The sequence below is a fragment of the Anabrus simplex genome, chromosome 7, assembly GCF_040414725.1.
Source record: "Anabrus simplex isolate iqAnaSimp1 chromosome 7, ASM4041472v1, whole genome shotgun sequence".
Lineage (NCBI taxonomy): Eukaryota > Metazoa > Arthropoda > Insecta > Orthoptera > Tettigoniidae > Anabrus > Anabrus simplex.
This window is the reverse complement of record NC_090271.1, coordinates 214,370,504-214,398,000: the sequence shown is the minus strand read 5'-3', so window position 1 is coordinate 214,398,000 and position 27,497 is coordinate 214,370,504. Positions and strand designations below refer to the sequence as shown.

Here is a 27,497-nt window from a genome sequence, read left to right as displayed (position 1 = left end):
TTGAGAAAAGGCTAGAAAGAAGAGGAGAGTGTAGTTGTTAAATATTTTCCCCCGAGGCTGGGTGGATCCTCAAACAGATTCTGCTTTATAATTTTTAAGACCATAGCGACAGGCACGGCTAACATAATGCTCGTTTGGAGGTTTATGAAAGAGACATTTCATATTTTAAAATTTAATTCTTAATTATTATGATTATTCAATTATTTAACAAAAATATTTCCAATGAGTGTAGTGCATTCCTCTAATGGTAGCATAGACAAGTATGTAGTTCACACCAACACGCTAGATGTCACCACCGTCGCTGTTCGCACTCCACTCAATGCTGTTGAGATAGAGCTGTCCGGTATTGGTGTATTAAAGTATTTGTTGCTCACAATCTTGCAACTTATTTATTACTCTGTACAGAATAACATCATCTGCGAAAAGCCTTATCTCTGATTCCACTTCTTTACACATATCATTGATATATATAAGAAAACATAAAGGTCCAATAATACTGCCTTGAGGAATTCCCGACAAAAGAGTAGCGTTACAAAAATGTTGCAAAGTTTTGTCTGTACAATACTTACAAATTTGTTGACAATATAGGCTAAACATGTCATATATTACTTGTAAAGATCCTAACAAAACACGTGTACTACAGGAAATTGTGCGCTTGATGGGTTCCAAAGATAATGTCTGATAACCACGAAAGTCACTGGATGGCAGCAGCATTGACATTCCTCGCCTGTTAGGAGGCTGAAGGTGGTGATTTATTGAGGAAAGTTGTGACTGACAATGAGACCTGGGTTTGTTATGACACACCCAATCAAAACAACGATCACATCAATGAATACACACACACACGCACACACACACTCACCAAACAAACCAAAATAGTTTAAGCAAAGGTGTGTTGCTTGTTGAGTTTATGGATCAGGGGTCTACGAACAATGCAGCTGTCTATTATCAGACTTTATGACGGCTGCAGAGAGCCATACAGAACAAATTAAGAGGCAGCTGATGTCTGGGGTCCTCTTAATTCATGACAACGCTTGCCCTGACAGTGCTCATATCACCCAACAACTTGTTGAGGAATTTGGAAGGGATATTTTTGACCACCCTTCGTACAGCCCTGATTTAGCATCGAGTGACTTCCATCTTTCTGGGAATGAAAAGTGCCTGAGAGGGTGGAGTTTCAAGAAGGATGAAGATCTTCAAGCCAACGATCGTGCCTATCTTAAACTTGCTGGCAGCAGCATACTGTGCAGAGGGGATGGAAAACTCACCCACAGGTATGACAAATGCCTTAACCTTCATGGTGATTATGTTGAAGAGTAACCACATTTGTACCTAACATTTGGTAATAAATTCATTTAGCTATGTACACTTGTCTTTTATTTATGACCCATCGGAGGTTGAAAAACCAGCCTTCGTATTTAGATTAAAGCAAAAGCGCACTTCTATGTATTAAAGGAAAACCATATGCAGGAAGTGTGTTATCTTTTCAAAGTTTCACATGCATTGATTGGTATTTAAACCATGGCTGTCTTGGTTAGAAGTCTTCTCTCTACTATCATGCTCTACCAAATAATCATGCTATCATGTCCCATCATACAACCATGGAGTTCCAGCAATATTTCAATATTTTGTTTAATTCTATTTTCATTATCATAACTTTTTATGGAGGAACTCACCAATCATTCCTTTTAGCTTGACAGTACACATAAGAAAATCATCAAAGCTCATCGTTCTATTCTTGGTCCCATACCGATGAACAAGGATATTCAAAGTGCGATTGTTCAGTCTATAGCCAGCAGAATTCAAGGCTTTGCGCAAATCACAAGCACTTATAAATCCTGAGCCATCCTTGACAAACATCTTGTAAACAGTCTGAAACAAAGGGAAACAAACATATATCATTAAACAACTAATGTCAGAAGGCCATTGCTGAACTACATACTGGGACCTTTCCCATCAACCCCCATGGCTCAAGGGACCACGTGACGGCGAAAATTACCCCGACTGGTTCATGATTACATGCCACAGAGATCGATAGTCAAGGGACCTTTTCTGTTTAGAGACAAATGTCACCTCATCTGGATTCTAAAATATAATCCGAACTCATGAGCTAACAAATGCCCTTACTACAGTACAAGGTCTACCACACCTCCTCTGTTCCCAGATATGAACACCAGCCTCTCAGGACCCAGTGTGTCTCCAGCTACAAAATTAACTAACTTAAATCTAATTTACAGGCTTAAATGAACAGAGGAAATCCAGGATGCATTTTCTTGGCAAATGATAAGCATAATTTTTTTTAAAGAATTTAATAACTTTTATTAAACTACAAAAACAAATGCATGATAACCCTGATAATGAAATATTAACACTAATAACTCATTTAAATTTTAATAAAGTCCTGGAGATGCATCTTCCATTGTTAAAACCTAATGGAAAAACTGATGACATATTTCATAATTATCAATGGTAACTGATTTATCAAGTCATTGGCTTTGGATTATTGATTGAATTGTTGATCAACTCTTCTTTTGATTATTAGATGTTGAGTACAAATTTCCTAATCCTATTACAATAACTTTCAAACAAAATCACATCTTTACACATATTTAAAAATTTTGCGAATGTGAAGGTATTCCTCATGATATTCCCCTTTTTACATAAACAACACAACACTTTAATTAATCTGGAATTAGCATCAGAGTGGTCACCTAATTAAAAGAAAACCCTAATTAATCACAAACAAAACATGAGATGAAGAAAACCTTAAAACGCTACCCATATGATAACGACACACAATCCATTAATAACTGACTGGTCTGGGAGTGAACACTCATCTCCTCACATACGATGACCGATAGCACAAGAATGAGAGGGACAGAACCCTCATCACTACTATAAAAACTACAAGAGAAACGCACGAAGTTATATTCAAACAGAAACAATATTTACACATAAAAATGCACTTGAATCCATAAAAATCCTGAGGGAGAATGACATATCACACATACACTGGCTGTATTCTTGGAGCAAGCATGTTGCTGTGTGACTGGAAATTCCTCAAGTGCCCTAGGACTCTAACTAGTGGCCTCGATTTCACCATCAGCACGGGATCCTGAAAATCCCTAACTAACATCCCAATAAGGGAAATAACTAATAAAACTGATATTAATTTAATCATATCTTTATTACTCAAATGAGGAAAACAAATATTATTGCCTCTTCTACTCAAGCTATGTTTATGTGGAAACACAGCATTTGTCTCTGACATCGAGACATTCTTAAATGTAAGGAACTTCATATTATTTGTCCATATTGAACTGAGATCACAATTGAATTAAAAATCTAGCAAGTTCCACCTTTTTCAATACAAAATACAATGTTGTTGGATGGTTTTTTTACAACATAAATTTCATTACAGAACTAGTTTCGGCATTCCTCTAGACACCATCATCAGCTGCATAGTACATGAAAAAACTTGGCGATATAAACTATGAACAACAACAACAACATATTGCTATACTTAACTCATTAATATCTATATTATGCTAGGTTAAAAACTATAATTTGTAACAAGAAAAACCTTGTAAGTCAAAAAATATAAAATCTCTGATTGATGAGTTGTTTCAAATTCCGTAGTGGCTACTATTCTATACAATCGTAAATGTCAGGTTCTTATACAATCTTAAAATTGAGGAATAAAGTTGAATACAGTCCTTTAATGTTAAAATGTTCATTTCATATATACATTGATAGCCTTTTGTTGGATAAAAACTCGCTGTGTTCAATGAAAATTATTAAACTGTGCCATCTTCTTAACTTTGTTGGTGTGCAGATATGTAGTTTTTATGCTGTAAATATAATGGTTGGAACTGTGATTTTTTAATTACCCTAAAGTTATTAAGCGGGCATAGCTTCTCAGTTCAATGCAACCCTGTAATGATGAAAGCTCAATGTTAATACAAAAGCAAGAAAAATTGATAAAGAACTGATAGGGTCAAACTATTGATGAGGCAAAGTTTTTTCATTTACTATGCAGCTGATGATGGTGTCTAGAGGAACACCGAAACTAGTTCTGTAATGAAATTTATGTTGTAAAAACCATCCAACAACATTGTATTTTGTATTGAAAAAGGTGAAACTTGCTAGATTTTTAATTCAATTGTGATCTCAGTTCAATACGGACAAATAATATGAAGTTCCTTACGTTTAATGAAGAAGCCCACCAGGCATGTACCACAGCTCATTGTTATATGCATTTAAGAATAAAAGTGGGAAAACTTGGTAAAGATATTAAATTTATTAGACAATGTATAGTATACGATTTGACTCCAGATTTCTTGAAAAGTGTTCTAAAAAGGGACCCAGGGGTGCCGCATCAAAGTAAAATTTGGTTAAAGTCTAAAAAACTATGACTAAACAATGAATTAAAATTTCTCCACAAAAAGAAATCCTTTTTGAATTAGCAATTATATGAGGCTCACCTTAAAGCCACAGTCTTTCTCTCTACCGCACAATGGAATCTGTTTCAAAATAAAGTTCAATTCAAATTATCTAACGAACTTTCAAATAAACAATCAACATTGCAGAAAAAACTAGAAATGCTAAGAAAGGAGGCAGTAAAAGGCAGAACCCAATCTTCATCCCCGATTCAAAGATCCAATTCAACACATAACAGAGATCACTGAAACAGTTTCATGTTCCAGTCATTAATCTTTCCAATGTCAACTTGAACAAAGAGGAAAGACTTATTCTTGAGAAAGGTCCTAAACATAATTGGCCAAACTTCAATCAAGCTAAAGTAACTAAAAATCTTATTATAGAAACAGAAATTGCACTTGGATAATTGCCACACGAATTTCAGGATGAGGTCAGAATAGAAGTAAAGAAACAGCTTAAGAAAATGTTTAATAATAATAATAGCAATAATAATAATAATAATAATAATAATAATAATAATAATAATAATAATAATAATAATAAGTTCGTTATCCCTAAAGATTCCTTCAATGATAGAAAACAAATACTAGAAGTAAAAAATAAAATAAAAAATGAAGAGCTTATTGTCACTAAAGCTGATAAGGGCAACATAACCATTATCATGCATAAAGCAGATTACATCCAAAAAACAAAAAACATTTTTTACAATGACTCTTTTTCTATTATTAAGAAAGACCTGACTCAGTCGTTGCAGAAGCAATCGAAACAAACATTGAAGAAAGCTTCTTTCCTCTTTAACGAATTTGAGAAGCAAAAATTAATTAGCATGAACCCCGGCCTTCCAACCGCTAAAGCACTGCCAAAAATCCACAAGGCCGGTGTTCCCATTAGGCCAATTATAAATTACAGACCTAGCCCCCTTTACAAACTGGCACAGTATATCCAAAAATTCCCAAAACAACATTACAGGTTCACTGCAAATAAATCCATAAAGAATTCCATGGAATTGATTAAAGAATTAAGTAAATTTCAGTTACAGGATCACCATACAATACATTCTTTTGATATAGTAAACATGTTTCCAAACATCAAAACTAATAAATTGCTTCCAATCATAGCCAAGAATTTTAAGAAATACAGTCACTTAAGCAATTCTGAAATCAAAGACTTTATGATGATTTTAAAATTGCTGGTAAATAACAACTATTTCACTTTTGACAAGATCATTTATAAACAGGATGGCCTTGCAGTGGGGTCTCCGGCCTCAGGAATTTTGGCAGAAATTTATTTAGATTTTTTAGAAGATACGCAAATAATTAATAATGACAAATTTAAGAATGTTCTATTTTGGTCCAGGTACGTAGACGATGCTTTTGTTATTCTGGATGTACACATAACCAATGCCTCCACTACTCTTAATTATCTTAATACAATAGATACTGATATAAAATTTACTTTGGAATCCGAAATAGAAAATCCATTAATTATCTGGACCTAAAGATCAATAGGCATGCCTCTTCATTTTCTTTTAGCTTTTACAGAAAGCCCACACAAACTTCAGTCACAATACAACAGGATTCGATACACCCCTCAGCTCACAAATGCGTGACCTATAACAGCTTGGTGAATTGCGCATTTAGTATACCTATGTCCAAGCGAGACTTGGACAATGAACTGAACGTCATTCGATCCATGGCTAAAGCTAACGGTTTTAAAGGGAATTTATAGAGCGAATAAATAAATAAATAAATGTAAATATCGCCCTCACATGAACCTGACTAAAGATAAACCAGAACTAAAAGAAATTGCGACCTTCAAGTTTAATAAAGAAGTTTATAGAATTACAAACATTTTCAAGAAATGTAATATTAGGATTGCGTTTAAGACAGATAACAGAAGTACAGTAGTTTTACATAATGCTTCAGCTGTCAATAGTCAATCCATACTCAAAATCAGGTGTATATAGGTTCAAATGTAGAGACTGTGGAAGCGGATATATAGGGCAAACTGGACGTAGCTTTAATGTCAGGTATCAAGAACACCTTAACGCCGTAAAATATAATAGATTTTCAGCCTAGGCCAGCATATCCCTGAGTACAAACATAAATTCACAGACATAAATAAAGACCTTGAGATCATGGAAACACTAGCTAAGGGACCAAGGCTTGACATTACGGAAGCATGTCTAATACATCTAGACCAGTATAATAACGCTAACCTTAATCTTAATGAAATTTTGGAGAAACCCAAAGTATTATATGATTGCTTGATTCTATTACTTGACAAGCTAAGAATTCCAGAAAATTTGAACGTCTTTCGAATTCTACGAAACAGTTTTTCGTACTACGGTCTTCGTCCACAACACCCCATGGACCCTCTACCACATCGTCAACGTTCTAGAAACATCTCCCTTGTTGCCCCTACTTCCCCCTCCTTAGTGTTTCATCACATAGCATACGATACGAGCAGACACACTCGTTGTGCTGCAGTCGTCACGCGAAGTATACAGCCGTAGAAGGTGAGTTGGCCTCATCAATAGTTTGATCCTATCAGTTCTTCATCAATTTTCCTTGCTCTTGTATTAACATTGAGCTTTCATCATTACAGGGTTGCATTGAACTGAGAAGCTATGCCCACTTAATAACTTTAGGGTAATTAAAAAAATCACAGTTCCAACCATTATATTTACAGCATAAAAACTACGTATCTGCACACCAACAAAGTTAAGAAGACGGTGCAGTTTAGTAATTTTTATTATACACAACGAGTTTTTATCCAACAAAAGGCTATCAACGTATATATGAAATGAACATTTTAACATTAAAGGACTGTATTCAATTTAATTCCTCAATTTTAAGATCGTATAAGAACCTGACATTTACGATTGTATAGAATAGTAGCCACTACGAAATTTGAAATAACTCATCAATCAGAGATTTTATATTTTTTGACTTACAAGGTTTTTCTTGTTACAAATTATAGTTTTTAACCTAGCATAATATAGATATTAAGGAGTTAAATATAGCAATATGTTGTTGTTGTTCATCGTTTATATTGCCAAGTTTTTCCATTTACTATGCAGCTGATGATGGTGTCTAAAGGAACACCGAAACTAGTTCTGTAATGAAATTTATGTTGTAAAAAACCATCCAACAACATTGTATTTTGTATTGAAAAAGGTGGAACTTGCTAGATTTTTAATTCAATTGTGATCGAGACATTTGTTACAACCACATCCCTTTAAACAGAGACCTTCAGTCATAAATTTCAAGGTTCGGGCCACGCCCTCAACCAGGCAGAGATTCATTTCTTTAAACCACATCTCACAACAAGAAAACACACTCTCAATGCATCTTAACGGCTATTTATTTCAATACAACTGCACCAATGTATCACCGTCAGTGCTCAAATCAATTCGTGTATTCTCTGCACTCTTCAAATATATCACTATATCTCGCCGTCTTATCATTATTCTCATTTCTTATTCACAGAAGGCTCAAAATAAAAGATATGCAACTGTAAAGTAAATTAACTTTAAATAAAATCAAAGCATTTAAACTTAAACAATTATAGAAAAGGGGCCTAGCTACATGGAGGAGGATGGTGTTTTGAGTTCCACGCATGCCAGTTCTTCACACACAGGTGTACAACCATTACTTACTTTAAACATGCAATCTAAACTACAAAGAAAATTTAACGTTATAAACAGAGTGCCTTTCTAATCCCGCATTTGAAACATATCAACAGAAAATTGTGAGGACCCTGTCATCATGCTATTCTGACACATAATGAATATTTATATTAGAAGAAGTGTACTATGTTAACAACAACATTAATAATCTTCTCCCTCTCTAAAGCACTCTCAAAACATTAAAAATCGACCACAAGCGCATGTATTAATATGAATAAAATTAAGGTGCTTGAAATTAAATCTGGCTCACTAGTTTCCATTCCCAAATAATCTAAAATGTTTGAAATAATATCCTACTGACCACTCTAAGCTATTCCCTATCTGACAATCAATATTCATCATATTACTCTAATTCTATCCTGACATTATCTACATATTTACAACAAGAAAGAAATACCCCGCATTAACAAACATCAGAAATCTGTACTCAACATCATGTCGGGTTGTCCATTGTTCAAGCCTCGGAGAGTTTGCGGCATTGTGTACTCCATCCTGAAGCTGTTGCAGGCCATGGGTTACAACTGTCTTGCGTCCACTCTGAAAGTCTTCATGGTCTCTGAGTTCACAAGCACTGGAACAACACTAACCACACCACGTTCACAGATAATCCTTCTCCACATGTCACAGTTACAGTGAAACCTCGGAATATGAGTAACTTGGTCTACGAGTGTTTTACAAGACGAGCAAAGATTTTAAATAAATTGTAACTTGATAAGCAAGTGAGGTTCTGCAATACGAGCGTCACGTGTGCCTAGATTTTCCCCTCCCCTGTGCCTTTGTTGAATGGATGAACGAGGCCTTTGGTCCTGTAGTGAAGAAATACCATTCAGAAAATAATCTGCTGCTCAAAGTCTTGCTGGTTATAGACAAGGCTCCTGCTCATCCTCCAGGTCTTGAGGCCTTGAGGACGACTTACTGGAGGAATTCAATTTCATTAAGTTCCTTCCTCCCAACACTACTCTAGCCTGTGGATCAGCAAGTCATTTCGAACTTCAAGAAGCTATACACCAAAGCACTATTTCAGCGATGCCTTGAAGTAACCGAAGGAACAAACCTTACCCTCCGAGAGTTCGGGAGAAATCATTTCCCCATCATAAACTGCCTGAAGATCATCAATAAAGCCTGGGATGGAGTTACCGAGAGAACTGTCACTTCCGCTTGGAGAAAGCTGTGGCATGACCATGTCCTTGGACGTAACTTTGTGGGGATTGTTGGTGAAAATGAGCTGCCGATTGTTGATAAAATTGTGTCCTTAGGGAAGACTATGGGATTGGAGGTGAATGACGTGGAAATTCGAGAGCTGGTGGAAGAACATAGCCAGGAACTGTCCACCAACGAACAGATGGACCTAGATCGCGAACAACAGGGGGAGGTTATGGAGGAGATCTCGCGCGGGGAAGAGGAGGAAAAGTCAATGGAATCTCTCACTTCAACTGAGATTCAGAAGAAGTGCAAAATATGGGAAACGATGCAAAATTTTGTAGAAAAACACCACCCAAATAATGCTGTAGCAGTACGAGCGATGAATCAATTCAATGATAATGCAATGTCACATTTTCATGAAATCCCTAAAAAGAGGCAAAAGCAACAGTCATTGGACAGGTTACTCGTTAAAGTTGCACAAAAAGGAAACAATTCCAGTGAGCCAACAGATAGCAGTGATTCCTTTAATGAATTTCGTGCTACACAGTATGCCATCTCTCGTCTCCCACATACCAACAATGATTCTATTGAAAGGTAAAGTGCGGTTTAATTTGATATTTTGTTTCAGATGGCATGTGAATAAATATTTTTGTGTTGTGGACGAATCATCTGCATTTCGATTGTTTCTTATGGGAAAATTTGCTTTGATATACGAGCACTTTGGATTACAAGCATGTTGCCGGAACGAATTGTGCTCGCAATCCAAGGTTCCACTGTATTTGTATCGATACTGCGTAGAAAATAAGTCTGCTATCCTCAAACACTGATGTGTATATTAGAAAGACATTTGTGTGATATGCAGCAATTTTTATGAAAATGTAACAAGGCCAATAACTGATGCAGAAAGGATGATGGAAGCCTTTGGAAGTTAGAAAAAGAATGTTGAAGGTGAGGTGGGTAAGGCAAACCAGAAATGAAGAGATCTTGAATCAAGTTGATGTGTACAGAACTATATGGCAAAGTTTGACCAGGAAAAGAGAGAGTGATAGGAAACAATTAAAGATACCCAAGACTTGCTCGATTGATTTTAGAAAGAAGGTGCAAAGGATAAGAATGGTTAAGGAAAGATCGAATATGACAAGCAGATTAGGGTAGATGTAAGATATGTAATAGCTATGTAGATATGAAGAGTATGAATTAGTATGGACGATTGCATGAAACCAATCTATGGACTAATAATGGCATGTGGCCTCCGAAGAGGCCTGGTTCAGGTCTTTCTAGTTGATGCAGTATAGGCGACCTGTGCATCTATGTGGATGGGGCCCTACTTGTGATGAATTCTAATGATGAAAACAGCACATGCACCCAACCCCTGAGCCATCAGAATTAACCAATGAAGTTTATATCCTTGATCGGACCAGGAATCGAACCCGGGATTCTCTGAACCAAAGGCCAGCATGCTAACCATTTAGCCATGGAGTCAGACATCTATGGACCGATGACCCAAACAACACATTTCTATCAACAACTTTCCTTCCTTACTTCAGACAAGAGTCCTCAAGGACCACAGGATCACAAATCAGGAATCTTGAAGAGTGCAAAATACAAAGATCTGGAACTTCCACTTTATTTTTTCTCAGAATTTCATGAAGGATGGTATACTTTGAGAGTGAATGAATGAATAAATGAATGAATGAACAATGTTCAGTTTTCTCATACCCTATATGAAGATGGAAGTAAACCCTGAATCTTAGGAGAATGACAGACTGTGATCAGCTAGAGCTGAAAGTGAAAGACAAATTTACCCTGGTGAATTTAACAGTTTCAGATATAGAAGAAAACAGGAGATGAGCATGGGAGGAAAGGTGCAAGTATGGAATCTGGAACAAACAAGTAGACAGATAAATTAATGGAAACCTAACTCAATGCCTTTAGCAATGTGTTAGTTAAAAATTATTTGATGAAGATGTAAGCCAAGGAGTATTTTCTTACATACCACTTACTATATTTGTTTATAAAAATAATATCAATATTGGATGCTTTCCTCTTTTTAATACCCAACATTAAGAGGACAAAAGCAACCAATAATTCAACATACGATTACAGGTATTAATGGAGCATTTTCATTCAAAACACTCAGCACATCGCCACTTTATATCCAGTGTTTTCACATTCTCAGAGAGTATGGGGTTCTGGACAACCAGCGCTACCGGGCGAGTTGGCCATGTGGTTAGAGTTGCGTGGCTGTGAGCTTTCATCCGGAAGATAGTGGGTTCGAACGCCACTCTCAGCAGCCCTGAAGATGGTTTTCCATGGTTTCCCATTTTCATACCAGGCAAATGCTGGGGCTGTACCTTAATTAAGGCCACAGCCGCTTCCTTCCAACTCCTAGGCCTTTCCTATCCCATCGTTGCCATAAGAACTATCTGTGTCGGTGCGACGTAAGGCCACTAGCAACCAGCGCTACAGTCTGTGATTTCTTAGCACCAAGTCCTTCATCATTAGATGTGACAAACAGTCAGTTGATATCGTCATCCATTTTATGAAAAATAGAGGGGGGGTTTAATATCAATTTCAATCTCAATATGTTGGGATTAGATTTCCTCCTTTTAATTTCTGTTTACCTAGCTCGATAGCTGCAGTCACTTAAGTGCGGCCAGTATCCAGTAATCGGGAGATAGTGGGTTCGAGCCCCACTGTCGGCAGCCCTGAAGATGGTTTTCCGTGGTTTCCCATTTTCACACCAGCCAAATGCTGGGGCTGTACCTTAATTAAGGCCACAGCCGCTTCCTTCCAACTCTTAGGCCTTTCCTATCCCATCATCACCATAAGACATATCTGTGTCGGTGCGACGTAAAGCAAATAGCAAAAAAGAAATTTAATTTCTGCTTTTTATATGATATTTTTAAAATGTTTTTGTTCATGATACTCCTTTTAATTTTTTACTTTGTAAGTTTATTATTCAATAGATGGATATTTTGAATTATTTAAACACTTTTAACTCTTTGGAATAATTATGTGTAGTTTTAATGTCACTGCTTTATTTATTGAATTAATTGTCATAAAATGAAGGTAAATAAAAAATTAAATACACTGTGACCAGTGCTTTGATAAATCACAAGCTTCAGGTGTTCCCCTAAGGTGCATGAAATTCGGCACAGACTGCAGGCAAGGAGATCAACCATGGTTTGTCCTTTACTGCACTTGCACAGTGGAATCATAGGAAAAATGTCTTATTACATTTTATTCATGTATTCATTTTGTTTTTTAATAAATATTAGACTTTGTGGACCACACCAACTGACTATTTTAATCTTGTGTTCATGTTCATAATAGTCAATGAGTACATTTTTAACAAGTCTCACATTATGCTCTCAAGGGCTGATGACCAAGGTGTTTGGCCCTTTTAAATAACAATCATCATCATCATCATCATCAGATAACTCAGAAATTAAACATTTCAGGTCTACGATGATATAAACGATTTTTCTACTCTATAGGTGAGAAATTAATTTTGAAATCCTGCCCTCACCCCACCATATTTTGTAATACACACTATATGATTAAGATCCTAAAAATGAAGTAATATACCCCAAGGGAGTATCCATGAAACAGAGTTTTATCATTCAAAAGATCTGTTTAATATTACATACCTGTTCAGAACGTACGCATGGTATTTTCACGATTGACCTTTATGCTATTTTATGTTAATGGGAAGTATGATTGAAAAGGCTGCTGCTGCTATTCTTTATGTAAGGGCTGGACTACCAGCACCTCGTATTTACTATGGGAGTCTATAGTGTGATGGACACCAATCTTGTTGAGCTATCATGAAGTGGGTAAAAAATCAATATGTATTTAGAAATTCTCTCAAATGGGCTTTAATTTTTGAGTTTTCTGCATTTCAGTTTTCAAGTTACAGTTATAAGGGATGGATTTCTACGGGACAGACGTCATGATCAACCGTGAATGGATGCACACAGGATATGACTTACGGCATACAGTTACGAGGTTTGCCATACATGGGTTTCATCATAAAGTATGCCAGACCTTGAATTATCATGAACCAGGCCCGGATTGTGTGTGTAGACTCTGTGACCAACACTGTGAGAAGTATCATGCTTTACAGTGCAAGCGTAGGCGACAAACGATCACCCAGCTTGCTAATGAATAGTGGAAATGACAATTAAAAGTGCAAAAAACATTGTGACAATAAGTGGAAAGATATTTTATTTTAATTATTTCTTATATGGCCATTGGCTGCAATAAAATTCTTATTATTATACAATTATCTGGAAACAAGTCTTAAAAAAATATGTTCAGCACTTTTGACGAAGGCTGTGATTCCTCTTGGATTGGACTATTTTCAATGGGGAACATCTCTTAAAGGTTTTGCACGCTGAATGCCGGGCTTGGCTTCATAAAGATGTTAAAAATGAAGAAGTATCCTCGCTGGTCTTGCATCAGTCTCGTCAGCCTGTGTACCACTTTGAATTGAACTGCATGTTGAACAAAACATGCACCATGCGTGCACACCATGATTTAACATTATTCTGAAAGGAATAAATTTAATTGGTATTGTAAAACTGGAATTCTCTTAATAGTACCATAACACTTCATTAGGTCAGCAATACATGCTAAAAATGAATTTCATTTCTTGTGAAGTTCGCTCTTACCGGGAGGATCTGGGTTCAATTCCCATGCAGGTTGGTGATTTTAACCTGGATTTCTGGACAGAGCCTTCGTGAGAACAACAGAGGAGCAATGAGGGAAGAAGCCAGAATGTGCAGGCACATCTATGATGTCATACTTGTAGGACCTGCCTGGGTAGTAGAGGTTTTAGATGGGGAGAAACTAAAATTAGTGAATAACCAGTTTACTTTTCTTTTATCTCTTCTCTCTCATTCTCCTGCATAACCTTCAATTCAACTATCTTCACTGGCAGCGGGTCTACTTGAACCACCAAACTCGAAATCCATAGTCTTTTTATTAAGAGATAAGAATTCCATATTGTTCTGCATTGAAGTGAGTTCACTAATAAGTTAAAAGAAAGTATAAAATGGTTCAACTTTTCAATACTATTAAAATAAGAAATGTAAATTTATATTCCTATTTAATTAAAATGGTACTGGTTTTTGGATCTATCGACCAGCAGTGCTAAAACACAGCAGAGGACAAATACAATGTTTTAAGTAGAAGTAGTCCAGAACATAGATTAGTGAGGTTGGACATCCTGCCCATCATCGTTCATAAGTTGCTGTTGAACATGCTGTCTGTATGTGTATGATGGGATACTGTGCTTGTCAAAACTAGTAAGTTGCTATTTTAAACAATAATAATGAAATGATGATGAAGATGACGCATACACCCAGCCCTAATGCCAGAGAAATTAACCAAGGGTGGTGAAAATTCCCGACCCTGCCAGGAATTGAACCCGGGACCCTGTGACCAAAGGCCAGCACGCTAACCATTTAGCCATGGAGCCTGACAATAATAGTGAAAAGCCAAGTTCACTGCAGCTATTGTTGACTGGATATTTCTTCTCTTTAAAGAACAGTGAATACCATGAATTAATATCTTGTTTTGTTGATTCCTGTAAACTTTGTATGTACGGTCTTAGTTCACCAGTTACTAGTGTATCTACCGGATGAAAACTTTATAGACTAATTGATTCAGTTTTATGTTTATTGCATTCAGTCATCATGACAGTGGTTTCAACAACAACAGTCGGTCAAGTACAAATCCTGTCGAACCTAATCTAACCCTGCAACAATCAGTGGTTTTCGGTGGATCACAACCTAACCTATCACTATCAGTGATTTTCAGTAGAATACAATGGTTTTGTCATAAGCCAATACTGTCCAGGGGATGCTACAGGCCTGCTGGCTATATACACCCTCAGACCCCTTTTGCTTGTGTCTATCCCAACAGTCTTGTTACTAGCTGCATCTACCCAAACCAGCCCAATTGCCTTATCATTAGCCAAACGTAACTAAACCCATTGGTCTTGTTACTAGGCTGATCTAGCTAATCCACACCAATGGTTTGGTCACTAATTGGACATGTCTCATATTCTGTCATGTTCTTGGCACTTCCCATGGTTATGGTCTTCTTATGTCTTGCTCCCTTTCACAAACTAGTTATTAAAGTTTCACCCAATCTAGTCGCCCCTTGATTTGCTATGCTTGATCTACGTTCACAGCTTTAAAATTTTTCAGCTCCATATTCATCATGATCCTTACTTTCCTTTATGTTAATACTTTCACAGTCTTTCTTCATTATGCTGATGCGGACTGTCCACTTTAAAAGTCTCGGACCGGGCGAGTTGGCCATGCGGTTAGGAGCGTGCAACTGTGAGCTCGCATCCGGGAGATAGTGGGTTTGAAACCCACTGTCGGCAGCCCTGAAGATGGTTTTCTGTGATTTCCCATTTTCACACCAGGCAAATGCTGGGGCTGTACCTTAATCAAGGCCATGGCCGCTTCTTTCCCATTCCTAGGCCTTTCCTTTTCCATAGTCACCCTAAGACCTATCTGTGTTGGTGCGACATACAACAAATAGCAAAAGAAAAAAATGGCTCAGGAGAAAAAATCTGAGGCTCGGGCATCAGTTTAAACAAATCACAAGCCATCGATAATGAAATGAAAGAAATCATTTATATATATTGCTATTTGTTTTTTATTGCACTGATACATCTTCAGGAATGCCAATCTCGAAGTCCATAGTCTTTTTAGCATTGTCACTCAGCTGAAATGTCACTTCAGAGGTAATTGTAAAAAGTCTTATGTATAGGTTGTACAGATACATAATATATTACCGATTCCATCTCAATAGCTATGACATGCACACTGCGTAGTGGTCTTGCTCTATAGATAAATCATATTATAGTGAAAAAATTTGTTTTCAGACCAAACATCTGTCGGGCATGAAGCTCCTAGGCTTAACATGAATGACAGGGGTTTAACATAATTTGAAAGGAATGTTTTGCGTATGATAAATGAGTACCAGGTTAACTCCTGGGGGCAAAGGCGGTCGTGCGTAGAGCTAACCACTCTACCCCACCAAGTGCCAACATTATGGATAGTGGAAACTTTTACCTTCCACCCTTCCAATGGCCTTCATGGTTTGTACGGAGATGATTTTGCTTTTTGCTTTTTAAATACTAGTACTCATGTTTATTATATTTGTTTATTCATACTCCTGCTTTGTGATTCAGTGACCATGGAATAGCTCTTGATCTTGATTATTTTTATATGTATATTTGATAATATTTATTTTCTTTTTCCTTATTTCCTTACTGCACACTTTTGTTGTTGTTGTTGTTGTTATTATTACTACATATCCCTTAAAATGTAAATAAACTAATATTTAACATAGTAAGTAATGCTTATCTCTTTGGATTCATTTATTTTGTTGCATATTGTTATTGCTATGACAACATGACTTCTTTATGATGTAAATAAATATAAAATAAAAGTATTTCTTCCCAAATATATTTGTTATACCTGCACCAATCAGACAACTGACTAGGGAAGTATCTTTTATTAAGGTTACATAATGTTCGTACATACATGTATAATTAAAGAACTGAAGATTCATTTACAGGTAAGTGGGTCGCCCTATAGTAGAAGTCGAAATTGTGTAATTTGGGAGAGATGATTGAATTGAATTTATTGATAATGATAATGATGATATACATGCCACTGAGGCTGAAAAGCAAGAGAGAGCAAGCTCATGTGGTAGGCCTATTACATGTCATGAGAAACTGAGTGAACTGGCTGTGCAGTTCAATCACATTGCTGTGAGCTTGCTTTCAGGAGATGGTGGATTCAAATCCCACAGTCAGCAGGTCTGAAATTTTTTCTTGTGGTCCTTCATTTTCATTTCACGCTAATGCTGTGGCTGTACCTTTATTAAGGCAATGACCACTTATTTTCATTTTAAGTCCTAGCCCTCTTTCCTATCCCATTCTTGCTTTACAACTTGTCTTCATGTGATTTAAGCCAATATATATGTAAAAATCTGGTAATGTTGTTTGACTCATTAGTGCCCTTGAACATTTCCTGGGTTTCCATAATGTTGTAAGCTTGAGATACACCAACTTGCAAGCTGAAAATATGTTTAAAATGCTCCCCCTCCCTAACTGTTTATTGAAGAAAGAAGAAGACAACATCCAAGCAAAAGGAAGGACATCAGGCTGAGTGGTTCAGACGGCTGAGGCGATGGTCTTCTGACCTCAACTTGGCAGGTTCGATCCTGGCTCGGTCCGGTGGTATTTGAAGGTACTCAAATACATCAGTCTCATGTCCATAGACTTACTGGCATGTAAAAGAATTCCTGCAGGACAAAATTCCAGCACCTTGGTGTCTCTGAAAACCGTAAAAGTACTTAGTGGGATGTAAAGCTATTAGCATTATTATTAAAAGGAAGGACAGATATGTTCTATGTGGTAGGTCCTTGAACTTATAGAAATTGCAATAAATTATATAATCTAGATTCTCTCTCTCTCTCCCCCTCCCTTTAAGAATACAGTTATAGTAATGCATACATCAGAATAAAGGCAGAAAATGTTTAAAATTAATTTAAGTGAGTGAAGGAGAGAATGAATGACTAGCTCAGGTTGGTGGGTTCGAGTCTGTCGGTATTTGAAAGTGCTCAAATATGCCAATTTCATGTCTAGATCCACTGGTACATAAAAGAACTCTTGCGGGATGAAATTCTGACACCTCGGTGTATATGATAATCAGAAGTAGTTAGTAGAACTCATAACGTTATTATTCTCAAATCGGCAACGAGCTTGAAAGCCGACCTAATTTCCGTTCACATAGCTTGGTACATTAGTGCTCCTATATGTTTCCTGAATAAGCTTAAAGATATAACCAGCCTAGAAGCTGAAAATATGCCCAATAATCTTTCTCCTTCACTGGTTATTGAAGAAAGAAACATTAATGCAAAAGAAAGGAAAGGCATTAAATAATGTCTGGAATTTTCAAAAATCATACTGCAGAGACTTATTAAATAAATTGCATTGTTTAACATCATGCACCTCTTTTCAAGAAAATGGTTATAGTAGGCCTACTGTATATCAAAATAAAGACAGAAATATGTAACATTAATTTGAGTGAGAAAGAGTGTTTATTTCCTTACTTCCTCATTGTGCGTGGAAACCAACTTAATTATGAACATCTTGATTTATTTCATCTTAATTTTTATCATTTACTAGAGTAGGGGAACATTCATTATTGATATTTCATCTTAATTTTTATCATTTACTAGAGTAGGGGAACATTTATTATTGATGCTTACAATGAAGTTAGTTTGTTATGGTTATGTCTGGTGATTTTAATATGTAACTAGGCAGTTGGCAGCAGTGATCAGCCATTACAAAAAAGAGAGAGAAAGATAATCGAGCGGCGATATTTACTCAAATACAGTAGAGATAATACGCGACACTTACGGATTTTGCCTTGTAAAATGGGAGACAATTCGACGGTGGCGCTCCTAGTGACCTGACCTGAATAAATCGCGCTAAGTTCAATTATCAATGGAAATGTATATACGGAAATGGATAAATAAATTACGTCTAGAAAGAAAGTGTTATTGAGATATTAACTTCGAAGTTGCTAAAGCAATTCTGTTTAAATGAATGAAGAATTATTTAAAAGGTACTGAAATTAGACATATAAACAAGAAGTGAAATGGCTTGATCTTTCATTTATGCATTACTTTTTTAGCTTTAGCATTCCTGCCTGAACTCTTACGGTTGGATTTGTCTTTTTTCTCATTTAAAAACATTGTATCATCACATTAAGACACTTGTCAATAAAAATATCGGCACATTCCTTACACATATGATGCAATGAATTAACATTTAATAATAATAATAATAATAATAATAATAATAATAATAATAATAATAATAATAATAATAATAATAATAATAATAATGTTTTTTGTTTTACGTCCCACTAACTACTCTTTTACGGTTTTCGGAGACGCAGAGGTGCCGGAATTTAGTCCCGCAGGAGATCTTTTACGTGCCAATAAATCTACCGACACGAGGCTGACGTATTTGAGAACCTTCAAATACCACCGGACTGAGCCAGGATCGAACCTGCCAAGTTGGGGTCAGAAGGCCAGCGCCTTAACCGTCTGAGCCACTCAGCCCGGCAAATTAACATTTAATAGCTGGACAATTTTCCTCCTAACATGAAGCGTACTAACAGAAAGATAATCTATAAAATCCCGGCTTTAATCTGAGAAGAGGGATAAAGAAAGAAAAGTATGAAAATGTTGTCGATAGTGATGCTTTAAGGAATATTTACGTACAATTAGAGCAAAAATGTAACATACCATTGGCTGTATTGTCGAGGATTTCTGAAGTCGCTGGCCTGGAAATGATCTCAACAGATCTTATAATTCTTATATAAGCGTAACGTCCCTTCTTTCTTGTACACCTTATCCTAATCGCTTCTGTGACATTTCAAAACCCACAGATCACACCTACAAAAGCACATCGGTATTGAAGGTTAACTGCTGCACTGTAGAATAAAATATGCGTATTACATTTTATACCAGTTAAAATATGGGTCGAGCAGGTCAGAAGATTATGAAGTACTATAAAAATCTCTGTCACTGGAAGAATATATATGCAAACACAATATTACTTACAAGTTCTTGTCACGAGGGAACCTGAAGAACGACCGCGCATTTTTCTCTACTTCGTAATTACTGCAGCCAAACACAGCACATACCTTTCCCCTCATGTTGAGAGGAGATATCAAGGAATGACACACACTACTATTTACTTATGTCAACTCACTGAAAACGCATAAATAACACCAAAAACATCACACAAAAATACACGTGCTCTTATGAGAGATTCAGTACTGTTCAGGTCTATCCGCTAGAGTGAGCTCCAATAGCTGTCCCTCGATATCTCGCTCAGTGTCGCGTATTATCTCTACTGTATTTGATTTACTATTTAGTGTATGGCCTAACGTGGCGATTACTATACATGTAGAATGAATGCTCTGAGAGAAGTATGTCCCTGAATTGGCTGCTGTCCAAGTGAAGCAGGTGAAAAACACTCGAGGGGAAGAAAGTGGATGTAGTTTCTGATGAAACTCTGGGCAAAATTGGCAGATACATCTTTGTTGTCCTTTTCAGGATAGTAGCTCTTTGCAGTACCAACATATTTCTTGGGAGCATTCAGTTTCTTGTGTAAGCCAACACGAAAAGCTGTACACATAGAGTTCTGGACTGTTTAAAATCGTATGGTGTTAAGTATAAAAATGTTCATAGTGTAGCTACAGATTTTGCACAGCATATTACAAAGTATGTTCATGGACTTAAACTGGTTTTGAGGGAGAATTTGATACATGTTCAATGTTGGTTGGTAATACATATGGGTGCAAGAGCTCCAGAAACTGAATGAGGCTATTGTGAAAACCAAGAATTTATTTCTCAACACCCATAAAAGGAAACATTTACATGCACAGTTTATAGAAGAATAGCTGAGGAAGAGTTGCCCACTGTACCTAGTACTTGTGACTCAATGAAATTCTCAGTTTTGATGCAAGTGTGTAATGGACCAGTTTAACTTGCAAACAATTCCCTAAACCCATGGGTAAATAGTGAAAATATCGAGCTTGATTATTAGGTGTTATTATTATTATTTTTTTTGGCTAGCGGCTTTACGTCGCACTGACACAGATAGGTCTTATGGCGATGATGGTATAGGAAAGGCCTAGGAGTAGGAAGGAAGCGCCTGTGGCCTTAATTAAGGTACAGCCCCAGCATTTGCCTGGTGTGAAAATGGGAAACCATGGAAAACCATCTATAGGGCTGCCGACAGTGGGCTTTGAACCCACTATCTCCTGCATGCAAGCTCACAGCCGCGCGCTCCTAACTGCATGGTATTATTATTATTATTATTATTATTATTATTATTATTATTATTACTACCTGTGAAGTGTAGCTATATACGATTTTTGAACTTGTTTATGTCTATTGTTGTTATTATTATCTACGTAGTATGTACAACAGGTTGTCAGCACAGACTTTAATTGGCATAAATTATTTGTATTATCTGCGCACTTTTTAGTGATAGATTTATACCCTAGTGCTGAAGAGGTCGACTTCGGTTATCTTCGAGATTCGTATTGGCAACCTTTGAAACACAAACTAAGAATCGCTTATCATCGCTGTGCGCCATCTGGCGTACACTTTACGTACTCGTACTGTTGTTGTTTACACAGCAAAGCCAAACTATAGAATTCATGCTAGGAACACGTTTCGCAACGGGAAATGTTATATAGTATTATATATTGTGTGTGTGTGACACAGTGGTTTGCTTAAAATAATAAAGGTTTATACAATTCATATCGATCGATCATATTATCGATTCAATTCTGATTTCATTTCCATTCAGTTGGCAGTATTAACGGAACCCTTCTTACTTTTCCAACGAGTACAAAAATCTATCACTAAAAAGTGCGCAGATAATATACTGTATGACCTGTCTTGTGTAACATAACATGTGAGGCTGTCACAATAGTTCTGCTGTAGGTTTATTCATACAACTTTATTTAATGTAAGAACATGTAATTAATAGTATAAAGGGCTTTTTTACTGGCGGAACGCACCGGATCGGCGTTCCGGAACCTCTTTGTGGATACAAATTTCAAAAAAATATTTAGATTTCAAATATGATTTTTTTCAGGTTAAAGAATTTTCCCACACTAAATGACCTTAATTGAAAAGGAAATATTGCATATCGCCTTGTTATTTTGAGAATCAAAATCAATCATAATCGAAAACATTCTTGCGGTTTTCGGGCAGCATGGATATACGGTATTCGTTCTTGTTCTTTCTTTTCTCACTTTGTAACTGTTTTGTATATTGGTCCCAGTTCTAGTTATGTTTCATCTGGATTGCTCTCAATATAGAGTACTGTTGTTCGTTGATGTAGATAATTGCCTGTGTTTGTTGCATTCTCAGCCGTAGTTTGTACTACTTCTTATGCGGCAATAGACATAACCTAAATCTGTCGACCACAAAGCGAGAATGAAAATAATTTCAGAATATTTTTGTGTGTCTATCACCAAATGCAAAAATTGCCCAAGCAGTTCATCAGTCCATCAAGCTGGAGTATCATCAAACTCAAGTGTGGAACTTGAAGCAACAGATGTGTCGATGAGTTCCATAATGGTCTGTAAAGTTCAAAGTGAATTTCAAAGTCTATGGCCTAGTTGTTGGACTGTAGAACAAAAGAACGATTTTGTAAGGAAAAACAATTGGTTTTATTTTCATGACGGCAAGTTAGGTTGCTCAGTGTGCAAAAATTTTGGAAGTTTAGGTGTACAGAAGAATGTGGGTATGCGACTATCAAAAGAGTGGATAAACTGTGAAATTGTGTCTTATGGAGAAAATCGTAAACAGAAGCTAACATCTCTCAGGAAAAAGATTTTCGACCACAAAGAAAGTGCTGGACATAAAAATGCTAATAAAATAACTGAAGAAGGGAAAAAGGAAAAACTTGAGACAGTATCTCTAAAGTCATTAGAGAGAGAAAAGGAAATTACTTATAAAGTATTTCGTACTGCTTGTTAGGTGGCAAAAAAGAACCAGTCTTTCTACAATTTTGAAACTGAAATTGATTTGCAAGAATCGAATACGGGGAGAATTTTGCATTCAAGTAATGCCTGTATAAATATAGTAAACCACATAGGCAGCGAAATTAGAACAAGACTGATAAAAAATGTACTTGATTCAAAGAGCAAGTTCTCTCTTATACTTGATGAATCAACTACTCTAAGTGAAAAGTCTGTTCTGATAGTATATGTTCGCACCTACATTGAAGAAATAAAAATGGCAGAACCGGTCAACCTTTTCATTGATTTAATTGAGTTAGATGATGTAACAGCAAATGGAATTTACAAAAGCTTGATGTCTTCTATAGGAGCACTAGGGTTCAAAGAAGATTTTCTAAAGGAAAATTTAGTTTCAATGATGTGTGATGGTGCCACAGTAATGTTCGGAGTACGTGGAGGAGTTTCTAAACTTTTCAAAGACAGATTTCCTGCCATTGTTTTGTGGCATTGTGCTAGCCATAGACTGGAATTATCAGTACATGATGTTGTGAAATAGGTTTCAGGCATCAATAGATTTAAGCGTTTTATGGGCAAATTATGTGTTATGTATCATGACTCTCTAAAGAATGCAAGGCAGCTCCAGTCATGTGCAGCTACACTGGAGACACAGATTTTAAAAATTGGAAGAATTCTGTCCACAAGATGGATTGCATCCTGCTATAGAACTGTTCTGGCTGTTTGGCAGGATTTTGAAGCACTGGTATTTCATTTTGAAAGAGGTAAATCAGAAAATGGTGGTGACAGAAAGGAAAAATGCACTTATGAAGGTTTTCACAGGAAATTAACATCCGTGGAATTTATTTTACATCTGGGATTAATTTGTGATGCTTTGCAAGAACTGTCTGAACTAAGCTTAGATCTGCAGGAGAGAAATGCTGATCTTTACAAAGCCCACAGCAAGATTGAATGTCTTGTTGATATTTGTGAGAAGAGGAGGTCTGTCCCAGGGCCTTACTATCAGAAAGCTCTCGAGGCAGCTGCAAATCTACAGTTTAAGGGTGTTCCATTGCATAAGAAAAACAGAATTTATGATCCACCAATCTCCCCAAATGCTTTCTATGAGCAACTTAAAACTTCTCTACAGAAAAGATTACTTTCCGAAGAAGACACTGAACTGTGAAGATATGCAAGAGTTCTGGTTTCTAAGAATTGGCCAGCAAACTCAAGAGAAAATATTCTGTATGGAGAAGCAGAAATAGGCACACTGGCAAGAAGATTCCAATTGAATGAAAGAGAAGCTATTCGAGCCTTCAGAGATCATCTGAAATTCAGAGAAGAAATGCTCAGGGAAATTTCTCAGGTTCGGAGGACTCTCAACACAATAGCTATATCTTCAAGTGAATGTGAAAGGGGATTTACTCAGATGAACTTTGTTGTAACTCCAGAAAGATCATCTTTGTCAGTAAAAACCATCACCTCATTACTATTTATAAGAATTGTTGGATCTCCTTTGACGGTATTTGATCCAATGAAGTATGTCAAAACTTGGTTGTTACAAAGTCGTCATTCAGCCATGGATACAAAAAGCAAGACCAGAAAATGAACTGAGGAGGATGATGACATGTCAAAAATTTGTAAATTGTTTTGAATTCAGCGTAAGTAGGTTTCGATGAAAATTCTTAAATGGTAAATCCCATGTCTTTTTTGCTTTATTTCCCTCCTGTGAGTTCCGGCACCTCTTTTTCCAGAAAAAAAGCCCTGAGAGTATATAAGTCATTATATCCTGTAAATATGATGCATAAATCCAATGTAATGTTGTGCAACTCAGAGTAAGATTCTAGAACAATGCACCTTTGTCACTCAAGTTTCACAGAATATTCTATTCATTTGTATATAGGTTATTGGAGACTCGAGAAGATACAAGAAAGCATGTTGTGTCATACTTTTCTGGAAGTCTGGCCAGACAAGGTATATAAAAGGACAGTCTTGGGTAGTTGAGCTGAGATGTTAATGAGACGTGTTAGTCGAGTTAAGTGTGTGAGCTCATGTGATTTTGTTTTGTTGGTAGTTGGTTGACATGCTAATTAGGCAGTCGAGTTCAAGATGGTGGTTCATTAATGTGTGTGTATAATGGCTACATAATTTTTAAATAAAACAGTGTACACAATTGACAGCATCTTGTGTGTGCATCTTTGTGATTCCGATAACTGGCGACCGCAACAGGGCTGAAGAATAATTTTCGGTAGTGAATAAGAGTGTAAGTGGAAATCAGAATAAAATGAAAGTGATACTGGAAAATATATTAGTAACAAACTTCAAGATGAACTTGCAAAACAAAATTTTTCAATAAACGGCAGTAATAGAACAATGAAGACATGGCTACAAGAAGACCTCATTAAAAACGGTGAGGATCCCGAAAGGTTTCTTATCGAGGTGGACGAACAACCGGTCTCATCATTGGAAGATGAGGTAAATATGACCACATGTGTTTCAACATAATGAGCATGATACAGACACAGTATTCCACCTTACAGAACAGATTTCGCAAGCTTTAACAGAACAGATTTCCGACAACATCTTGAAAGTAAATGACAAAATTTCAGATGTTAATTCCGCCTTAATAGAACAGATTTCTGAACAAGTTTTCAAGGCTAACAAAGTTTTAACCAGACAAATATCTTCAGTGTACATGCAGGTTTACAAAATAGAACAGTGCCTAGAATCATAAATTTCAATCCTAGATGACAGATCATTTCCCAAATTGGCAATGTCACCAACCAAATAATGCAGCAGATATCAGACATCAGGTCAAAACTGGGGCAGGTTGAACAGTTAGATAGTAGGGTAAGCCAGTTGGAAGGGGAAATCTCAAACCTCAAGGAGAAGGTGGAAATCCAGGTTTCCGATATCAAACATTACACCTTCAACCCCCTCAAACCTAACCGGGAATACAGGACACCTAGATCCAAAGGTGATTAAAGAGAGCCCACCGGAATTCCACGGGAGAATGGAAGAGAACCCGAATAGCTTCATCGAGGGATTGGTCAATCTACTAGGAAATTATAATCTACCGGAGAACATCTTCATTCAACTCGTCACACCGCAGTTGAGAGGGCAAGCCTCTACTTGGTGGAATAACTTGAAGGGCTTGAACTTAAACTGGACTGACTTAAAGAGGAAATTCCTTACTAGGTTCAATTCCGAAGGAGTGAAGAGCTCTGTGAAAAGGAAGCTAGTGCACAACCTACCAGCATTAGAGCTAGCAAGTTCGTCCTCCAGAAGTACCAGCTCTTCAAGCGGCTGCATCCTGAAGGAAACAAGAACAATATCCTACCAGACATAGTAGAGCTACTCCATGACAAGATAGATCCCTACTGAAGGTATCGCAACCGAGATCCTTTGATGATCTGCATAGAATCATCACACAGTTGGAAGAAGAACACAAGAGTAAAGCCATGGAAGAGACCAGCTCGGTTAGGAAATGCTTCCAGTGTGGAAGAACGGGACAGCTGTAGAACAAGTGCCCAACTTTGGCATCAGAAAAACTAGGTCCGACCTATTCTGGATTGAGGGGCGATGGGACCGGAAACAGGAATGTGCCTCAAAACTCGACAGACAAGCAGCCATGGACAAGTAGGAAAGGGATTGGTCAGATTTTGAACAGAAAAGAAAAACCTTGTCCAGCTATTATCTTGAGGATAGGCGACGAGAATTTTTCAGCCATACTCGACAGCCAAGCAAACCACTCATTCGTAAATGGGACTGTTGCCAGATTATTACCACCTATGAAGTCTCACCATCTCGGAAGGGTAGTGAGAGCAGTGGACGGGGTAACCTATTCCATCCAAGGAAAGACTATCTAACCGCTAAATGCATAGACCTGCCTATTGTAATTAACGTTTCAGTGATTCAGAACCCCATACCTGACATAATATTAGGTCATGACTTTTTGGTAGAATATAAGGTGATCTTAGACTATGCAGCTCGTGAAGTCATTTTGGGAAAAGACAGATGTCTGAGGGTTGACTGGCATGATGGAAATCTCCGGACTTGCAGTAATATGTGTCACGTCGCAGGATCGAAGAACATAGGAGCAGACGGTTTATCTAGGCAGCCGACGATGGAACCTGAAGCTAGGAGCACCATTGTCAAAAGGGAGTTTCTACAAAAACACCAGAACAAACCCGATGAACCTGTTCTTATGATCATCAAGAAGGAATCAAGCAATGGCAAGAACAAGACAAGCCCTGTAAGGCATTTCCGACATTGAACAAGATCTTTCCATCTTAAAAATAATTAATAAAGGTGCTCTTCTCAATATATATGAAAATATCTTTATTAACATTAATCAAAGAATTAATCCCAACAGTAATCAAAATGAAATTTCCGAAACTCACAACATTCTTTTTGAAGAAATTATGAAGATTTTTTTTCAAAACACTAACAATTCTAATGCTTTTAATTCATCCGTTCCCCTCCACTCGACTCCCCCTACTACCACTCCTCTCTCAGCTGCTCGGGAACACGCTGCTCCTAGCTCACAATTAACAACAGACAACAGGCCCACACGGAGCCATACACGAGCCGGCCGGACAAGGGAGAGAAACAAACAGGGCGGAGAAGTAAGT

General features: G+C 37.0%; 1 protein-coding gene across 3 annotated transcripts in view; it reads right to left on the bottom strand.

The window, feature by feature from the left end:
• Window positions 1-27,497, bottom strand: part of LOC136877478 (calpain-B) — a 178,273-nt gene that overhangs the window by 8,386 nt on the left and 142,390 nt on the right. For all 3 annotated transcript variants that reach the window (XM_068228661.1, XM_067151556.2, XM_067151557.2), the window contains one exon: window positions 1,677-1,872. In XM_068228661.1, the coding sequence (XP_068084762.1) occupies window positions 1,677-1,872 (196 nt within the window). The remainder of the gene's footprint in view (window positions 1-1,676; window positions 1,873-27,497) is intronic.